General features: G+C 40.8%; 1 protein-coding gene across 3 annotated transcripts; it reads left to right on the top strand.

Moving 5' to 3' along the window:
- Positions 1 to 636: 636 nt before the first annotated feature.
- ivns1abpa (influenza virus NS1A binding protein a) lies at positions 637 to 16,348 on the top strand. Of its 3 annotated transcripts, none has more exons than XM_041790961.1 (15): positions 637 to 838; positions 6,064 to 6,360; positions 6,568 to 6,701; positions 7,275 to 7,444; positions 7,556 to 7,631; positions 7,746 to 7,919; positions 9,138 to 9,263; positions 10,868 to 10,978; positions 11,451 to 11,592; positions 12,436 to 12,660; positions 12,907 to 13,028; positions 13,319 to 13,445; positions 13,885 to 14,016; positions 14,300 to 14,473; positions 15,952 to 16,348. In XM_041790961.1, the coding sequence occupies exons 3-15, from the start codon at positions 6,591 to 6,593 to the stop codon at positions 16,212 to 16,214; spliced, it is 1,953 nt and encodes a 650-aa protein (XP_041646895.1). In that variant the 5' UTR covers positions 637 to 838; positions 6,064 to 6,360; positions 6,568 to 6,590; the 3' UTR covers positions 16,215 to 16,348. The 3 variants fall into 3 exon arrangements, with proteins under 3 accessions (XP_041646895.1, XP_041646897.1, XP_041646896.1); XM_041790963.1 differs by lacking the exon at positions 637 to 838 and adding an exon at positions 5,514 to 5,603; XM_041790962.1 differs by lacking the exon at positions 637 to 838 and adding an exon at positions 5,545 to 5,693.
- The last annotated feature ends 1,827 nt before the right edge of the window (positions 16,349 to 18,175 follow it).

Genomic DNA, 18,175 nt, shown 5'->3' with positions numbered 1-18,175 from the left:
TATGTTAGGGCTCTTTTGTTTATACAGAATTATTATTATCATTGTCAACAATAATTATAGCCATTATGACTATTTTTTAATATAATAACTACTGTAATTATTTATTTTTTTAATAAGATTTTTGTATTATATCATTTATTTATTTTATTATTATCTCTTATGTTATTTACCTATCTTTTTATTAGAATTGCTTGGTATTGATTTATTTAATCTATTTATTTTACTTGCTTTATATTTCTTACTACATGTTGGATATTTAATGTATTATTGAATCTATCTATCTATCTACCTACCTACCTATCTATCTATCTATCTATCTCAATGAAAAATTGCAGGACATTCAAGGAATCTTAGCCACTTCAGCGTCAGAAATGGATTAAATAATCTTCTTTATGCAGTGACTTCCACCTCTAACACTACCTGCCATGACAATGTTACAGTATTTCATCATTCACAGGCTGTTGTGATAAAATCATCAGAAAATTCTCTACCTGTCTTCCAGGTGCTTTGCATTGTACTCACAGGATTTCATCACTTCCACAGTGGGAGTGGGCGTTATTTTCCCGCCCATCAGCGATTGCGTCAAAGGCGGCGTGGCAGTAGCGCAGGGTTTTTTTGTCGGGAGCGCGCCTTCCCCTCGCTAGCTGGCCATACTGTCAGATCTAGTCCAGACTAGACGCAGAGTGGACGTGCTTCTCCTACAGAGAAAAAAAGACACCTACCACCAGCCCGACGAGCCGTGCCTGAAGCCGCGTTGCGCGTTTCTTCTTGCCCGAACCAACCAAACTCTGAATTCAGATTAAATATGTCTAATATCGTTTGTTGTCAAACGCCTCAGGTAAGATATTTTTCGCTTTTATCAAATATTTAGAGGGCAAATGTGTCTTTGTCGAATAACGTGGTTCGGGAAATGTGGAGGAACCGTTAAATCTGAAATTCGTCACAGAGGGGAGCCAATTTCACTGTCATTCTTATGTTAAGGCATTGATATATATCTCATTTTCGTTTATAGTGAATGGTAGCTTTAGTTTTACTTTAAACTGGTTGTAAAATGCTGGAATAAATCTTGTGGCGTTACGGACGCTGACAATGTCACACATACCGCTGTCTTCCGCTCGGCCGGTGATATCTAATGATGTGCTCATTTAATTTAACGTTTATTTTCGGCTGACTGTTGAGAGTTGACAGTTTTCTTCGTAAGTCGGCGACAAAACTAAACGTTTCCGCCATAGTTCAGTTTCTGTAATTGAGCCGGCGTGGCTGTCTCATGGCTTCCCTTTCTAGCTAAGCAGCAGCAGGTAGTGTAGTCAGAAGGCTAACATGCTAACAGCTTTCAAGCGTGCCTCTCTCCATCTCTCTTCAGATTGCTAGCAGGGTGCCTTCACTTAAATGCTTGAGCTAAGGCGTTTCTGTTGTCTGGTGTTGTTGATATTCTTGTAAAATCGACATAATCAGATTCTGAGAGGGCTCTCGTTGCTGACCTACTTTCTAATGGCGGGATATATGCCGGGACAAGGTATATGGCTCTTGGCAAACCGCCAGACATTATGGCCCTGGTACAGTAGCTACTCCACAAGAGGAGGAGGGGGAGGCAGGCAGCTTAATGGCATTGCTTTGCGGCGAATAGGCAAACAGTAGATACTGGGTGGCCAATTGTAAGACTTCCCCACTGTAAGGCTGTGGCACAGACTATGCCATCCCCCAACGTGGGTACATCCTGTCCTTTACTCACCCTCCTTATGGTGCCATATTGTGTCAGATTTTATGGGCTGTGACCAGTCTTGGCAAAGTATTGACTCCTCACCCTTTCTGAGCTGTATCGATTATGTAGTCCAGGGAAATTGTCTAGCCAGTTCTTAACGTTTCAGATTTCCTGAAGTGCTTTATCGTGTCTCCTGTCTTAATACCATGGTAGAGTGTGACCTACTGTGCTTCTAATCTGGCGCTGGAGCCAGCAACCACGTGGAAAATCCCCCAAATAATACAGCAGATTAATGATTTTGTGAAATGGAAAATACCATTTAGGATACCTTTGTTTGAATCTTGGTTTATATAATATTATAACCTTGTTCAGTGGTTATGCTGAGATATTTTTAGTTTTGATTCCTCCTTTGTCAAATCTTTGCAGAATCTCATGAGATTCATATTTAAAAAAATAAATTAAAAGTGTTATTCCAGCCTTCTGTTTTCTATTGATTGATCTTAACTAGATTCCCCCACTAGTGAGGTGATTTATTGAGGCAGTAAATTTCCACAGAGAAACTGGGTGAAAAACCCAGCCATGCCTCTCTTCACCACTAGGGGGTTGTCTAACAAGCATTGATTGTTCAGCGTCAGACCTGCAATTGTGCCTGACTAATCAGATGAGAAAATGGAGAGAGAAAATACATTCAGAGCTACCCCTCTGTGACAAAGTTGTGAACAATCTCGCTCTTTCTCTTTTGTATCTTTGTTCTCCCTCCTTTTATTCTTTGGCTTTGAGGCGTATGCACATTTATCTACACATAGAGCTGACCAATTCTGCTGGGCTTTTTTGTTTTCTTTTTTGACTATACATTGATTTTGAAAAACAAAACTGACTTGTCTAGTCGATATTGCTCCTGCTCTAGTCAAGTTATTACCTCTGGGGTAATAACTTGACTAGAGCAGTGATACTCTAACACATTCTATAGTGTATCCATTGCCGAGAGCACATAATTTATTGGTTTGAGAGAAAAGCCTTATAGAGAGGTTCACTGCAGACCTGCATCATCTATGTCTGATATACTATACAACGTCGGGCTTCGCTGGCCTCATGGATTGTGGCTAGTTTTACTTGAAAATAATTTTGAAAGGCTTGGCTCCTATATTAATTCAAAATAATGTGAAATGAATTGGTCCTGATCACATCTGTTTTTTTGTAGGTTCTGTTTTTTCTATTGATGTCTTCATATTCAGCTGTATTGCAATTAGTATTAGTATCAACTGGTATTTTTGCCTTTTCTCCAAGTTATAAATTGCAGGTTAGTTGTAAAGAAGTCAACAAATAGGCTTGAATTGCATTTTGTTGCATTTGATGTTTCACAACATTAAAATTTTGCTTATTTTGACTACAATGTTGTCAACCAAATGTTGGATATATTAAAGTTTATTCATGCTCATGTATGACATATTTTTCAAATTAATGATAGATAGGCATTCTAAAATTCCTCAGTGGGTAAAGGAAACAAAAGACAAGGACTTAACATAGAAGAAGGCAACAAAATGTTTGATTTTTGTGTGCCAGCTTTATTCCTAAAATGTAATTTTCCATCTTAAGGTTGACACTGTGAGACTGTCTCATCAGTTAGCAGACGGCTGGGTATTTAATCATATCCGCGATCAAGGCAGCAACTCTGTACTGAAGAATTATCTAGAAAATGGTGGGGTGGGCCTGCCTGGCAGAAAGATGGGTTAAGAGCACTTTGGTGAAAAGAGACAGGAAAAAGGCAACAAGCGATGGACCTAGCCATGAAGGGGGAATTGAGTTTTTTAGCCTCAACAAGGGGCCTTCTGCCAGATATTGCATAACGGCACAAAACTGGGTCAGTGTTTCCTCCATCCACACACAGACAGGGTGAATTATAGCTTTCTATGCCAACTTTGCTATAAAGGCTGCTCAGTGCAATACAAAAACACTATATCCTAGCATGTTACATCGTGCTTGTTAGCTTTGCCCATAAAATCTCTGCCACATTTCTCAGCAGTCCTAGCTCAGTAGTTTAACACATCCGCCTTTCACACTTCTTTGCTGAGGTAAAAAAAAAGTAGCCTAGCGCGGCACTTGGTAAAGTGATCCCTGAACATGCCAAACATCTTTCTAGTTGAAACGCTCTAATAAAACCCAGATGATGGAGAGCACTATGAAATGGCAAAAGGCTATTTTTCCACAGCAAAGCAGTTTAATTTTTTTAATGGTTCCTGTATTCCACCCTTCCCTTGAGACTGATGTAGCCAACCTCCTTTCCTTGTGCATTTTGTCCTTTTTTCCCATCACTGCTCAAATGCTTAAGGACAGTAAAGCTGAATAAAAGGCAGAGTAATTTGGTTGCACTTTTTCCTTCTGATACTTGAATCTGGAGCCATTCACTCAGAGCATGGTGGTTTTGAGTTCATTGGGTCACAAGATTTAAGTATGTTGTTTTGTTCAGACAACTGCTGTACAAAGGTGCCAGCTACTTAGCACTTTTCATACACGTTTTGCTATCATTATTTTTACAGTTGTTATTTAAATAGAAGGCACACACAGACTGATTACTATTACAAAGATAATGTGCTGCATTGTAAGTGTACTGACGTCTTGCATTACGAACAAATCTGCTGTTATGAGAAAAATGTTAGCACAAAGGACTTTTGACACATGGCCTTGAATTTGTAAGAATGTGTTTTTATACCTTTCCTCCTCACCATCTGACTTTAGAGAATACGGTTATTATTTCAGCAGCACATAAAGGACGTACTGTTTTTCTGCCCTAGTGCCAGCCTGGCTCTTCTTATTGTTTGTATCTTACTAAGAGATAATGCTGTATCCTGAAGTTTACACATGCTTTTTGTATAGTGTAAGAAGATCTCAAATTGTGCATGATAAAGCTCATGAAAAGCTTCATTTTAAATGAAAATTCTTGGTTTTCAATATTCATTGTCTGGGAAAGAGATTGTGAAATGCCTTCTTGAGTCGTATATTTGCTGGAGGAGCAGAGGTCTGCTTTAATCTGATGCAGGGCTCTGATCATTGACTTGTACTTATCTAAGTTGTGTGCACGGGGCTTTTTTTTTTTTTTAATTCTGGCCGTATCATTCACACACTGCAACGGAAATGTGCCTCTGATCACAGCTAGAGTGTTGAGTAAATTACATGTGCAGTGGCTGAGGAAATCACAGCTCTTTCCAACGAGTTAGAATTGCACAAGGCTAGTGGTACTCAGGAAAGCCTTGTCACATGAAGTGTGGATACAGTTTCAGACTATGGGGCAGCTGCTGTGGTCAGTCTTGTCTGTTCTCTCCATATGGGATGGTGATAAAACTATTGGAATTGCAGTTTAAATTATTTGCTGGGCTTCAGACTACAGATGGCACAGCAATGAGTTAGTCATGCATTAGGATTACATCAGTTGTGTTAATTTTTGTTGTGGATATTTGGTTCATGTTAGGTCTGTGCATTTTTCTTGAGCTGAGTATAGAGTTGCTGTCCTGTGGAATGAGGTGGCATCCAAACTTTTTTAATAGCAGTACAAAATGTCTTGGATAGAGGGTTGGCTTTAGACCAGACATGCTCATGTGGGCAAGTCAAGGGGTGTGTCTTGCATGGTATGTCAGGTTTCTATATGATGGCCAATAGTGCAGCCTTGAAATTGTATTAAAAAAAGAGAAACCAACATATCTCACAATTTGACTGGCTGTGGCAAACTGTCACAAATTGTTCCCTCCTTAATTTTCCTTGTACGTCAAGGCTTTCCCATAGGGAGGAGCTAGCCACAGGGGCTTGCCACATAAGTTAGTGCTGGAGGGGCCTTGCTGCAGAAAGAGAAGAGACAGAGCTGAAGGCAAGAGATGGATTTCTTTAACCTGGTTGGATGTAGCAGCAGGTGCGGAGACTTAAAGCACTAATGGAAAATAGTTTGTCGAGGAGGAATGTCAAAGGGTTGGATTTGGCTCCATACACTGTGCCTTTATAGGTATATTAGGACTAAATGCTGTGTTTTCCTCCTGAACTCAACATGGATTATGTGGTTGGATTGATGGTTACTGTATCCTAATTCTGGTAGACTTTCTTTAGATTAATAGCAAATTCATTTTTGTGCATTTTGGTAATTTTGAATCTGTGAGTTCCTGTGTGGAAAGAATCTGTCTGAAGGACCCTGAGTAGAAGGAAAAGCCCTGTTCTCAAACGCAGTCCTGAGTGTGAGGCTGTCTTGATTTACCACGTGGAGTGACTTGTGGTAGCATGTCATGGGTGCCAGGAACAGGTGGCAGCCTTTTCAAGCTGGGACTATTCACTTAAATAATGAAACTCATGTATATTTTCCCTTTTCTCATTTCTTCTAGGTTATAATGTATGACCAACAGAGAATAAGTACAACTCTATAGCCAACGGGATCTCGAGGACTTGATTACAGTCGCTTCAAGCCTGATAGTTTGTCCGTGCGGCTGCTCCCCCTCTCCCTTCTGCTCACGCCCGTTTAGTCAACTGGCATTTCTTCTAACATCTCCCCGTCCCTCTCCTCGGGTGAAGAAGACTTGGATTCCTCTGTGATCACAGTCTGCTTTGCCTGCCGCCTACCTTTGGTTCCTGTTCTACTCTTAGAAGTGGCACTTCCCTGGATTTACATTATACTCCATTAGGTAAGGCCATGACTAATGCATATAGTGGATTATCATACACAATGCACATTGCAGCCATCTAATCCTAATCCGCTCTCTGGTCATCAATTAATAATGCCAGCTATTACAGTCTTGCACAGTTGAGAACATTTTGCACAAAACAAGCATGCTGGTTGAGATGGCTTTGGCAAATAAACATGTATTTTTTTTTGTATTTTTCCACCTCAGACGTACCTTAAAAATTCTCCAAGATGATTCCAAATGGTTATTTGATCTTTGAGGATGAGAGTTTCCTGGATTCCACCGTGGCCAAAATGAACGCTCTGAGGAAGAGTGGTCAGTTCTGTGATGTTAGACTACAGGTATGCTTGATGCAAACACGCAAAATCTCATACACGTGACATGGAACTTTTTGTTAAAGCTACTGAGTTATTATTTAAAGCATAAGGGAGAACAAAGTTGAATCACAAGTTTGTTGAATACATAACAAGACGGAAATGTGATAGGTATGTTATGAACTGAATGTGCAGTTTAGATATCATATAATTCATTTTATTTGACTCATGAGTGATATATTTTTCTTATGACTCCTGTAGCATTCCAGACATGCAACCAAAAACAGGATTAGACTGTTGGCTTTAGTTTTGTCATGTTCTCATTCCTCTCATATCTCGGTTTAGAGACTGTTCCCACCACTTTTCTATTGCAGACCACTGAGAAATGTATGCAGCCAGTCAGGGACTGAGATTTAGATGGTGCAAAGGAAATATGATCACTTAAAATGTCAACTTTTAACATTAAGTGTTCTCTTAGTTGACATAAGGGGTACATTTCTCAAGTTTTCCTAATGTGAAACACAAAATTTATCAAGTATCGTAGCAGTTGTCTTCCATAAAACTCAAAAGTGCACTTTGTTTTTTGTTCCATTTGTGCAGGTATGTGGTCATGAGTTGATGGCTCACCGTGCTGTTCTGGCTTGCTGCAGTCCCTACCTGTTTGAGATCTTTAACAGTGACAATGAGCCTCATGGAGTCTCACATGTCACTTTTGAGGACTTGGACCCAGAGGCTGTGGAGATCTTGCTTAACTATGCATACACTGCCCAGTAAGTAGCACCTTTGGGTTTTGACCTTTTTCCTTTGACCTTATCATTGCAAATTCTCAGTTTTTCACAATGACTGACAACCTCTTTTTCTGTCTACTTTGTGTGACATAGGCTTAAAGCAGACAAGGAACTGGTCAAGGAGGTTTACTCTGCAGCCAAAAGGTTCAAGATGGAACGAGTCAAACAGGTATATTTTATTTATAAACACTTCACTGCTCCAGTGGTGCAATTTTTATCATTCTGAATTTTACAGGCTACAAAAAACCTTCTAATTGACTTTAACTTATCTTTTTCTTGTCAGATTTGTGGCGACTACCTGCTGTCTAAAATGGATTCCCAGAACGCCATCTCTTTCCGAAACTTTGCCAGCTCTATGGGAGATGCCAGAGTTTTGTCCAAGGTGGATGCTTTTATTCAGGACCATCTTCTGGAAGTGTCTGAACAGGATGACTTCCTCAAACTTCCCCGCCTTAAGGTACTGGCTCAGTTTCGCACACATGCTACAATTTTCAAACAAGTCCTGTACCAACAGCTTATTGATAATATGGCTGAACTTTCTGTTCATGCAGCTACCTTGTGCATATAGAAAGCTATAAAAACATGCAAGAAGTCAAAGTTGTAAAAAGTGAATTGTAACCATGACTACTGACATTGGTTGCTTGAGGTTGTCCCCCTTTCCCCCTTGCATTAAAACTAGCCAGCATTGGAGGTCTTAGGTTGAAAGAACAGATAGGATTATGCTTTTTATTTTTACCTTCCGTCTTTGACTTGAGAATGAGTCTGAGATTAACAACCCTCGGAGTATAAGGGTCTCCCTCTTACAGAAGTTAAATCCTGCTGTATTTAGGGCAGCGGACTTAAAACAAATGCAAAAATAAGTCCTAGTGTAGGCGGGTTACAGTGTGTAGTCTTAAGTTCAACATGAGGACTGTCTGCCCTTGAAGAGGTAGACAAGGTTGTGCAAGTGAAACATATAAAATGAAGCATGGTGTACAGACTTGTGTGTTTTATACCTTTGTGTGTTAAAGGATGAATTGATCTACTTAGCAGCTTTTTACTCGAAATAAGTTATTGGTTTGATTTTTCCATTCATAGCCATTCAAATGACATGCTTTTTGACTAATAGACATGCAAAAACAGAAATTTGAAGCTGTCATTGAAGATCCAAGTGTTCCTCTGCACTTAGAGTATTCATTGAAATATAGTTATATTAAGTACTAAAATGGTTAACTATTTAGACAGTGTAATCTGTGTTGATTATTCTAACAAGTAATGACAGTTGACTACATGGTCATTCAACTAATTCCTACTGTCTGACAACAGAAATTTTAAAAAATTTGATAAAAAGATGCACATTAGATCAAAACCTACATTAGTACTATCGGAAAATTTAGGATGCATTCAAGGCCGTGTAAAAACCTGTTAACTGTACTAAGGCATTGTGAGAGTGGTTGCCATACAATTTAATACAATGCTAAGGTGAATCCTGTCTCCATGGCAAAATCAAGCTTTTATGAAGGTAATGAATCACATATCTCCATTGTTGGGTAAATTAATAATAAGCCAGTACTATCAAGTTTTCCAAAGGGCACAAGAGGACACAAGATGGTATTGATTTCCTTAGTTAAGCATTCACTTTATTCCTTTTGTGTGTGACACTTACTCCCATTTCCTTGCCTTTGTGTGTTTACAGTTAGAAGTAATGCTAGAGGACAACTTGACACTGCCCAGCAACGGCAAGCTCTACTCGAAGGTGCTCAACTGGGTGCAGCGGAGCCTTTGGGAGAACGGAGACCAACTGGAACGACTCATGGAGGAGGTCAGTATCGACACCTGCAGTCTAAACAGGGATGCTGATATTCATTCCTACCCTTCCCCTCCCTCCGACTCCTCCTGTTTTTGACGTTAAGAAGTCATTAAGGGGGCTGAAGTAGAAATGGCATGCCACTGTCATGCTGCTATGTCAGGATTGTTGTTTTTTCCCTCTGATTTGTTGAGGTTTTTGCAGTAAGAAACTCTGTATCCCTGAACCATACTACAAATTAGAGGTGAGCTGATAAGAGCTGCTATTCGCTCTTGCTTTTCTTTTTTTCGTTTCCACTGTTCTCTTTTGGGTATGTGGTTGGTTTTTCGTACACCCCCATTTGAGTATTACAGTGCTCCTCTCCTCTGAAACACAAATCACAGGTTCTCAAAGGTCCTCAAAAGGTCTGACCCTTAAATATACTGTCTTAATGCCACTTTACTATCTGAACAGGTGCGTGTTTGTCGCCCCAGCACTAACAGGCACTCCTCCCCATTGATTTATCTCTCCTGTAGGTTTATTAGCAGCAGCAGGAGACCAGACTGAGGAGCCAGGACTGAGCCACCAGGGTAATGAGTCAGAGAAAAGAGAGGGAAGAGAGGAGCACTACTGCCTCTCAGCAGCCTCTCTTTGCAGCCAAGCAACACTGTGCTCCCATCTGTCCGTGCCACATATACAGATGCAACCCATTTCTGCATTTACCAGCACCCACGAATCACAGACCTTTAGCAATCCATACATCACACTCAAATAGGCCAACTTAATCATGCCACTTTACTGCACATAACATTATATTCTCCCTGGCAAATTCAGGACCCACTTACTGGCATTGGACAGAAAGTGACAACACACATAAGCCCACCACTCAGTAGAAATACTGTATCGAGTCTGACTACAATTGGATTAATATTACAGATGATATAGCTATCAGATACACATTATGGTAAAATTATAGGCACCTTTCTTTTTTCATCCAGAAGTTGCTGTTAAATGAGTAACTACATGGCTTCACCATGCTCTTGTTTTATGTTTTATGTCTTTTGAAATTTATCTCTGTGATCTTGCTTGGTTGAAATTATTGTATGGTCATGAAAGAAAAGCTTGATAGTTCTAACAACAACACACTGCACTTTAGTCATCTGGATTTGACTGCCTGTTGTCGCTGCCAACACAATGACCAACTCCTTCAGCTAGAGGACCCGGTTTCCAGGCAGCAAGGGTGGAAAGAGAGCCACAAGCAGCCCCTCCTCCTATTCCTCACTCTTCACAGAGGGTCTTTCCAGATGCAGCCTCACATTCTTCACCAGCTCCTTCTTTTTTTAGATGCAAATGAAGGAGATTGTCTGTCTGATACCTTCTTAAGCTCGAAAAACTTAACCCACTCCATGCTGTGGCAGCAGCCTGCGTCTGTGTCTTTTTAAAGGAAGATTTCCATCAGAGCAACTGAAGATCCAAGCCTTCGTCCCATCCCCCTCTTCCTCTTCACAGCACTGCCCTCCCCTCCTTCCTCCTCCTCCTCCTCCTCCTCCTCCTTTACTCCTTCCCCCCTCATGCCGGGGCTCTCAGTGTGTTGCCATGGAGACAGCCACATGGGTGTGTTGTTCCTGTTTGTCTTACAGGTGCAAACGCTGTACTACTCACCTGACCATAAGCTGGTGGATGGAGGGCTGGTGATTGAGGGGCACAGTGAGGTGTTTGGTGGCGAGGAGGAACACCTTCAGTTTGTTCAGGTACTCAGCAGCTTGTGCCTGGCTTCTGCGTGATGAAGTCACATTTTTGCTTGGCAGTGTCGGGTACTATTAAAGTGTGTGCCTGGCCATGCATAAAAACACTACACAGCCTGTGCCTGGCAACAAGTAGACATGGTTCATTTAATCTCACTGTAAAAATTAATGGCAGTAGATTGGCTATGAATAAGCGATCATGCCTGCCTGGCTTTGCTGTTGAGCATCCATTGAAACCATATTTAGGTTTTAAACAAACCAGTTTTGGGCCAGTTATGCCTGTCTTTAGATCCTCCTCTTTTGGATGCAACTGAATGTTTGTAACATGGTCTGAGACTAGTTTGCAGTGGTGTGTTGTTTTAAAATGGCAGAGATTTTGACTAGATCAGCTTGATCAAATTGTAGTTGAGGTGTGGGTTGGCTCATGGTGGGCCCGTGGTGCAAGCTTGGCTTCTGTAGCTGCGCTGTGCTCTTGCAGAAGAAACCTGTACGAGAGAGTGCCCAGAGACAGATGAGCTGCAGCTCCTCAGGAAGCCTGTCGCCCACCAACCAAGCAGCTAATGCCCCCAAACAGATGGCCAGGAGAGAGTGGAAGTACATCGCCTCTGAGAAGACCACAAGTAAGTCTTTATGACAACTAGAACTGTACCAGAATTTTAAACTTAAATAGAATATTTGTAAAGATAAAATGAAACCGATACATTTGTGCAACTTGGACTGCTTGCAGTTTTGATGTTTTCATTTATCTTAGCAGCTGTCTTTTCTGATAAACTTTTGTTTTCACAAAAATTCACAATAAGAATGAACATAATGTTGTATCACATTAGAAACTAATATACAGGAGAGAGACTGTTTGCATACATGTACAGCAATATTGAACAGAGGATAGATGGATAGCAGGCCAAAAGAAATGCCAGCCAAATCCAGGATTGGATTGTCTCTCTGCTATTGATCATCCCAACACAAATATATACATGAATGCATAAAATGAAATGCACCAAGTCCTACTCACCCATCAATCAACTGCATCGATTGGCCAAAAAGCAAAGAAAGCTGTTTGTAGTAAATCCTTAAGAGTCCTGATGTCAAACCGACATGATATGTTATCAGGTGCATTACTTAGCAGCTGTCTTGAGAAACATTTGTAGTTTTATTTAACTGTTTATCATTAAATAAACAGATTCTTTTTAAAAGTGGTGATATCCAAAAATATCCAAGTGTCGTAACATTTGACAGCCCGAGTTTGAGCCTCTAGGGATATGTCAATGTTGCACCACAAATTGTGCAGTCTCTATTAGCCCTTAGCTTGTGAGAAATTTTGAAGCAATACTAAAGTGAACCAACTGTGATCAATGCTGATAGCCTTGATTTTTTTTCATTTTTTTATTTTTTTCCAAAATTCAGAGCACTATCTCAATCCTTTTCCCCTGAAGTGACTCTAACAATTTCGTACTTACCTCTAGACAACAACTACTTGTGTCTAGCTGTGCTGGACGGCGTGTTGTGTGTGATCTTCCTGCATGGTCGCAGCAGCCCTCAGACCTCCCCCTCTGCCACCCCCTCCCTGATGAAGAGTCTTAGCTTTGAGGCGCAGCCGGAGGAGCTGGAGGAGCAACCTCTGTCACCCATGCATTATGCTCGCTCTGGCCTGGGCACTGCAGCTCTCAACGGAAGACTCATCGCAGCAGGTGAGCACCATGGCGATTAGAGTTCCCAAAATTATACAACGATTTGTGTAATATGTATTAAACCTAGACTGGGATGTCACTAAAGCTATATACTGCTCAAAGTTGGCAAATTTACTTGCCATCAGTCCTTCTGCTGAAGCTCATGTTTGTGAAATTTAAATCTGAGGTTCAGTGTTTGAAATGTTGGGTGAAAGCTTTACAGCAGGACTCTTCTGTAACCTTACTTGTAACTTGATGTTCCTGCAGGAGGCTACAACAGAGAGGAGTGTTTGAGGACTGTGGAGTGTTATGACCCCAAAGAGGACCGTTGGACCTTCATTGCTCCCATGCGGACTCCAAGGGCTCGATTCCAGATGGCGGTGCTCATGGTACGCTTGACGCTCCATATTTATCTTCTATTTATTGACTCAACAATAAACTGACACTTTCCCTGCCTGTGCGCCAGTCTCATGTTTAAACAACTGTCTTGTGCAAACAGTCACACACTTATGCGTTACGCTGAACCACCCTGTCCAAATGTTGGAGTTTTATTTTTATTGATTCATTATCAGAAAATGGATGTAGTTGAAGTAGATTAGGAAACAGATATTTAAAGGTGTATTGAAGTGAAAGGTTGACACATCATTATGTAATCCTTGTTTGTTTCCATGCCAATCAGGGTCAACTGTATGTGATTGGAGGCTCAAATGGACATTCTGACGAGCTGAGTGGTGGGGAAAGGTACGATCCACAGGCTGATGAATGGGCTCAAGTGCCAGAGCTGAGGACCAATCGCTGCAACGCAGGTCAGTACCTAGTTCAAAAATTCAACTGAATGTGGAATTTAATGGCTTCTCATTGGGGATGTCATGATTTTAGATTATTGAACTGCAGTATGATCCCAGTAAAAGTCAAACAATGTCAGTATCTGTTTTGATGCCAAATCAGCTAAAGAATATAAGTACTAGGCACTCAGTGTTGGGTTTTTGTTTATACAGAATTTTGGAACTGAAGGATTCCTTCCTTCCTGTGCTCTTTTTTATGAAATAGGTGTTTATGAATCTCTGGTACTCTCTGATACAACCTATCATCAGAATAACAGAATGATCTTTTCAAACTTGCGATGTCAAAAAGTTTTGAAGTAGGAAACTTGTACGACCTTATCACTGATACCCAGCTAACCTCCTCATTACTGACTCGAGCTAGTTGACCTTTTTAGCTCATTTCTGTCGTCTCTGTTCGTAGGAGTCTGCTCATTAAACAACAAGCTGTATGTTGTGGGAGGGTCGGACCCCTGTGGGCAGAAGGGCCTGAAGAACTGTGATGCTTTTGACCCAGTGACCAAGACCTGGTCCAACTGTGCCTCCCTCAACATCAGTAAGTGTCCACACAATCATATGAAGATTAAAGAACCTTATTAAAATGATTTAAGATAAAAACATTAAATGGATAAGATGTTCAGCACAAGCCAATATCTGTCTTTTTATTGAAGCTTTAATTAATCCCTCTGGGACTCTGGATTGTTGAAACAGAGAAGATCTCAAGTAAAATAATTAGACTAAAAGCAGGCTAACAATTTTTCAGAGATTCTCTCTTGTGTTGTGATATTTGCAGCCTGAAGGGAAGGTGGAAAGTTGTTTAATTGAAAATTTGATTTCAGGGAGGCACCAGGCTGCGGTATGTGAGTTGGATGGCTTCATGTACGCTATCGGAGGAGCAGAGTCGTGGAACTGCCTGAACACTGTGGAACGCTACAACCCGGAGAACAACACCTGGACGCTGATCGCCCCCATGAACGTGGCTCGCAGAGGAGCTGCCGTTGCTGTCCATGAAGGTGAGATAGTGGGAGATATTGCTCAGGTGGTTGCAGTTCTATGGGAGCTTTGTAAGGGCAGGTGTCCAAAGCTGCTGTTTTTCACGCTGGCAGTACTCACTTTTAGGACTGCCTACAGGGGAGGCTGGGCCCCTGAAAAACCCAGTGAATGGGCCTCCCCCAGCTGTGATTTATTGATGATATCAGCCATGTGTTGGATCCATAGCATTGGTGCTAGGTTCCTGGCTAACAGTTACATCATTTTGGGCCAAAAGTGTCTAGCTATGATTGGGTTCTGATGTTCAAATTACTAATTTGTGCCATTTTTCAACCCCTTTGTCATTACTGTTTCTGCCCTTTTTTCCCCACATTTTTCTTTTTTTTCCACTTATAACCAATAGTTGTGTTTTAATCTAGTTTTTGCCACTTTTTAACCACTTTTCTCCATTTTCTGCCAATTTTTACCATTTTTAACCCTTTTTGCAACTTTCATCCAATATTTGCCACTTCTAACTCATTTTGCCAAATTATCCCCTTTTTTCTTTTATTTCATTAATTTACCCTTAAAGGCTTTTTTAGTTCCCTCTACTTTATTCTCTTGGCACCCTGACATTTGGCATGGCTTAGCTATGAAGTCTGACATTACCTTCCAAATGGTTTAGTCAATGTGCCCATCCACAATTGTAACATTGGCAAAAAATAAATGTAATTCTGCTATCAGAAAGGGGTTTAGATTTAGAAAAGCCTATATTGTACCACAATATAAATAGAAAAAAATGTGTGTGTCTTTGATGAGAGCAGTTATTATTCAGGTTAGGTATAAAATACAGTTATCACACATTAATTTAATGGACCATGATTGTCAAGCTCTCCCCTGCATTCCCCCTTATATGCGAGTTTGCTCATTTTCAATGCAGTTGAAAACAGTTAAAAGTTTTGGAGCAGTGCCGTTATAATCAATGCCACCTCTGTCACAAGAAGGGGTGAGACTTCTGATATCAGCTTTGTCAAGTCCAGTGAGCTATTTTAAACAGACCTACCAAGAGAAGTAGAAGTCAGCTTTCCAGAACTAGAAACAATAGGGGCAGGTGCTCCGAACCAGAGGGTTGTGGGCACGGCCAGTGGAAAAAATGGCAGCTGTGGACACAGGCCCTAAGTGGTTGTTTGTTACAAGAACATCATGGTACTAAAATTTTAAACTTTGACATATTAGTGAAATAAAAATACTGTTTACAGTTTTGATATAATGGCAACAAAAAGGATTCCCAGGATCCAGAATTGGATTATTACTTGTTTTTAAATGTCTCAATCATCTTCAATACAGCCTCCATGTTAAGTTGATGCTTTGCTACTTTATAATTAATTAGAACATTAAAATAATGGCAAATGTATCATTTTAAGGCATTGAAAAATTTAAGATTCAAATTTTGACAAGATACAAAGTGTTGGTATTATCACCTTTGGTGTCACATTTTGCTAACTCCAACCTCCCTCCTTAGGCAAAATGTTTGTCGTTGGCGGTTTTGACGGCTCCCATGCGCTCCGCTGCGTGGAGGTGTACGACCCCGCCCGTAACGAGTGGAGGATGCTGGGTAGCATGACAACATCACGCAGCAACGCCGGCGTAGCCATGCTGGGGGATACCATCTTCGCTGTGGGCGGCTTCGACGGCAACGAGTTCCTCAGCACGGTGGAGGTGTACAACCCCGAGACGGACGAGTGGAACAACTGCACCCAGACCCTGACTCCCCTCTCTGACTGAGGAGGGGGAAGGCAGGGATGAGAGCGGGGGGCGGGGGGTTTGAGGAGTTTCACAGTGCTTCACTTTTTTCCAAACTAACAGGCTTAGTGACGTAATCGTGTTTCGTGATGTTCGTGTGTATGAGCGGATATGTATGGGGGTGGGTGGGTGGGTGGGTTGGGGTGGGAGATGTCAGGATGAGGGGTCTTCAGTGAAGACTGGCTTATATTTGGCGTGTGGGGATGAATTGGGTTGCCCAAAGCAACATGACGCCTTTGCATATTGCATACAATGTTTTTTCGTGCTGTATATATTTTGTTTCTTCCTCATTTTTTGTCATATGCCAACATTTACTACACACTTAGTGCTTTTCTTTTTCTCTTCGAGTTGAAGGTTTGTCACTTTGAAGGTTTTCAGATGAGCTAGCTTTCAGTGGTCACTTGAAGGTGGCAGTATGGAGTGGTGACTGTTAACTTTAGAAAGTTCAAAGTTTTATTTCTGAGTATTTCTGTTGTGGAAATGTATTTTTGCTCACATATTTAAAGGTCAGTGGAGTGAAGCCTTATTCAGAGTGCGAGTTGATAAACACCTGTCATGGCTTTTTGTGTCATTTTAAACAAGCTGGAATTGCTTTTTGAATCTTAAACAATGGCCTTTTTTATATTTTTTATACACGCTGATTTACTGAAATAAAATAAAAGTAGTAGCAGAACAGCTTCAGTCAATGAATCTAACCAGTGCCAGTTTTAGTTACCTTTTTTGTGCACACACCACACACGCACAAACCATGATGCTTCTGCTAACCAAACTTTTTGTTACTGTGATTTAACTAATTGATGTATGTAGAGCTGCAGTTTACTGAAGATCCTTTTTTCTTTAGTGTTTTAAAGTGTCAGGCATTGGCAGATTCTTCTGGAAGGAATGTTAGAGCGAGAAAATGATCACATTTGTAACATTTCTTAATTAATAAATCATTTAAATCTACTTCCTGTCTATGGTCTCTTTCCTGGATGCCTTTAAGCACCGTTGGGGATAACTTGCCAATATTGTTTAACACTTAAGGGTAAGGGTTCCTCCTTTTCAGGGCAGAGAATTAATAAATGGGTTAATTGAATATAATGAATAAGTTGACTGGTTGTTTCTAAGAGTGTTATGGGAATACTTCTCAGCACCACATTTCAGAACAATACTACATGTTAATTATATTTATCTTTTAGATTAGCAGGTCGACCCCACTAAGGCTGAGGTCTCTAAACCTCTTCCTGCAGTAATACAATAAAAAATTAAATGAGAAAAACATGCAGTATAACAGGTTAAAGCATAAATTCTGAAAGACACTTAAACGTTTTCCTTGGATAACGAGTCACAATTTGAATCTGGTGAAATTCCCAGGTAACATTCTCCCAGCATCCACCAAACCCAGACTTCCCCATCTGACTGCTAAATAGACAAGCGTTATTCATCACTCCACAGGACATGTTTCCACAGTCCAGCGTCAGTGTGCTTTACACCACTCCATCCAATGCCTGGCATTGGTTATGTAAGGCTTGCATGCAGCTCCTCCGACATGGAAACTTATTCCATGAAGCTCCTGCTGCACAGTTTTGGTGCTTACATCAGTGCCATCGGAAGTTCAGAACTCTTTCTGATCTGTGATTTTACATGGTTTTCCACTTTGTGGCTGAGTTTTAGATAAACTACAGCTTTTTCCTTTTGGAATGCATTAAAATCACACTATGAGTGAAAGAGAGCTGAGAAATATGATAGTCTACCCTGAATTGATCCCTGGGGTTCTTTTGCTGATAACTTGAGGGTAGGTGTTATATTAATAATATAAGGTTATTACAAGGTTTAGAGAACTGTTTATTTTGTAACACTGGGGGTTTGGAGGGTTATGAATACATCAAGAGAACTGCAGGTAAACTCTTGGACAGTTTTAACAAATGTGTCTGGAACAGAATCATCGCCAACACACTTGAAAA

This window comes from Cheilinus undulatus, linkage group 7 (genome assembly GCF_018320785.1).
Source record: "Cheilinus undulatus linkage group 7, ASM1832078v1, whole genome shotgun sequence".
Taxonomy (NCBI): domain Eukaryota; kingdom Metazoa; phylum Chordata; class Actinopteri; order Labriformes; family Labridae; genus Cheilinus; species Cheilinus undulatus.
The sequence above is the reverse complement of the archived record's forward strand: the minus strand, read 5'-3'. Positions and strand labels throughout refer to the sequence as shown.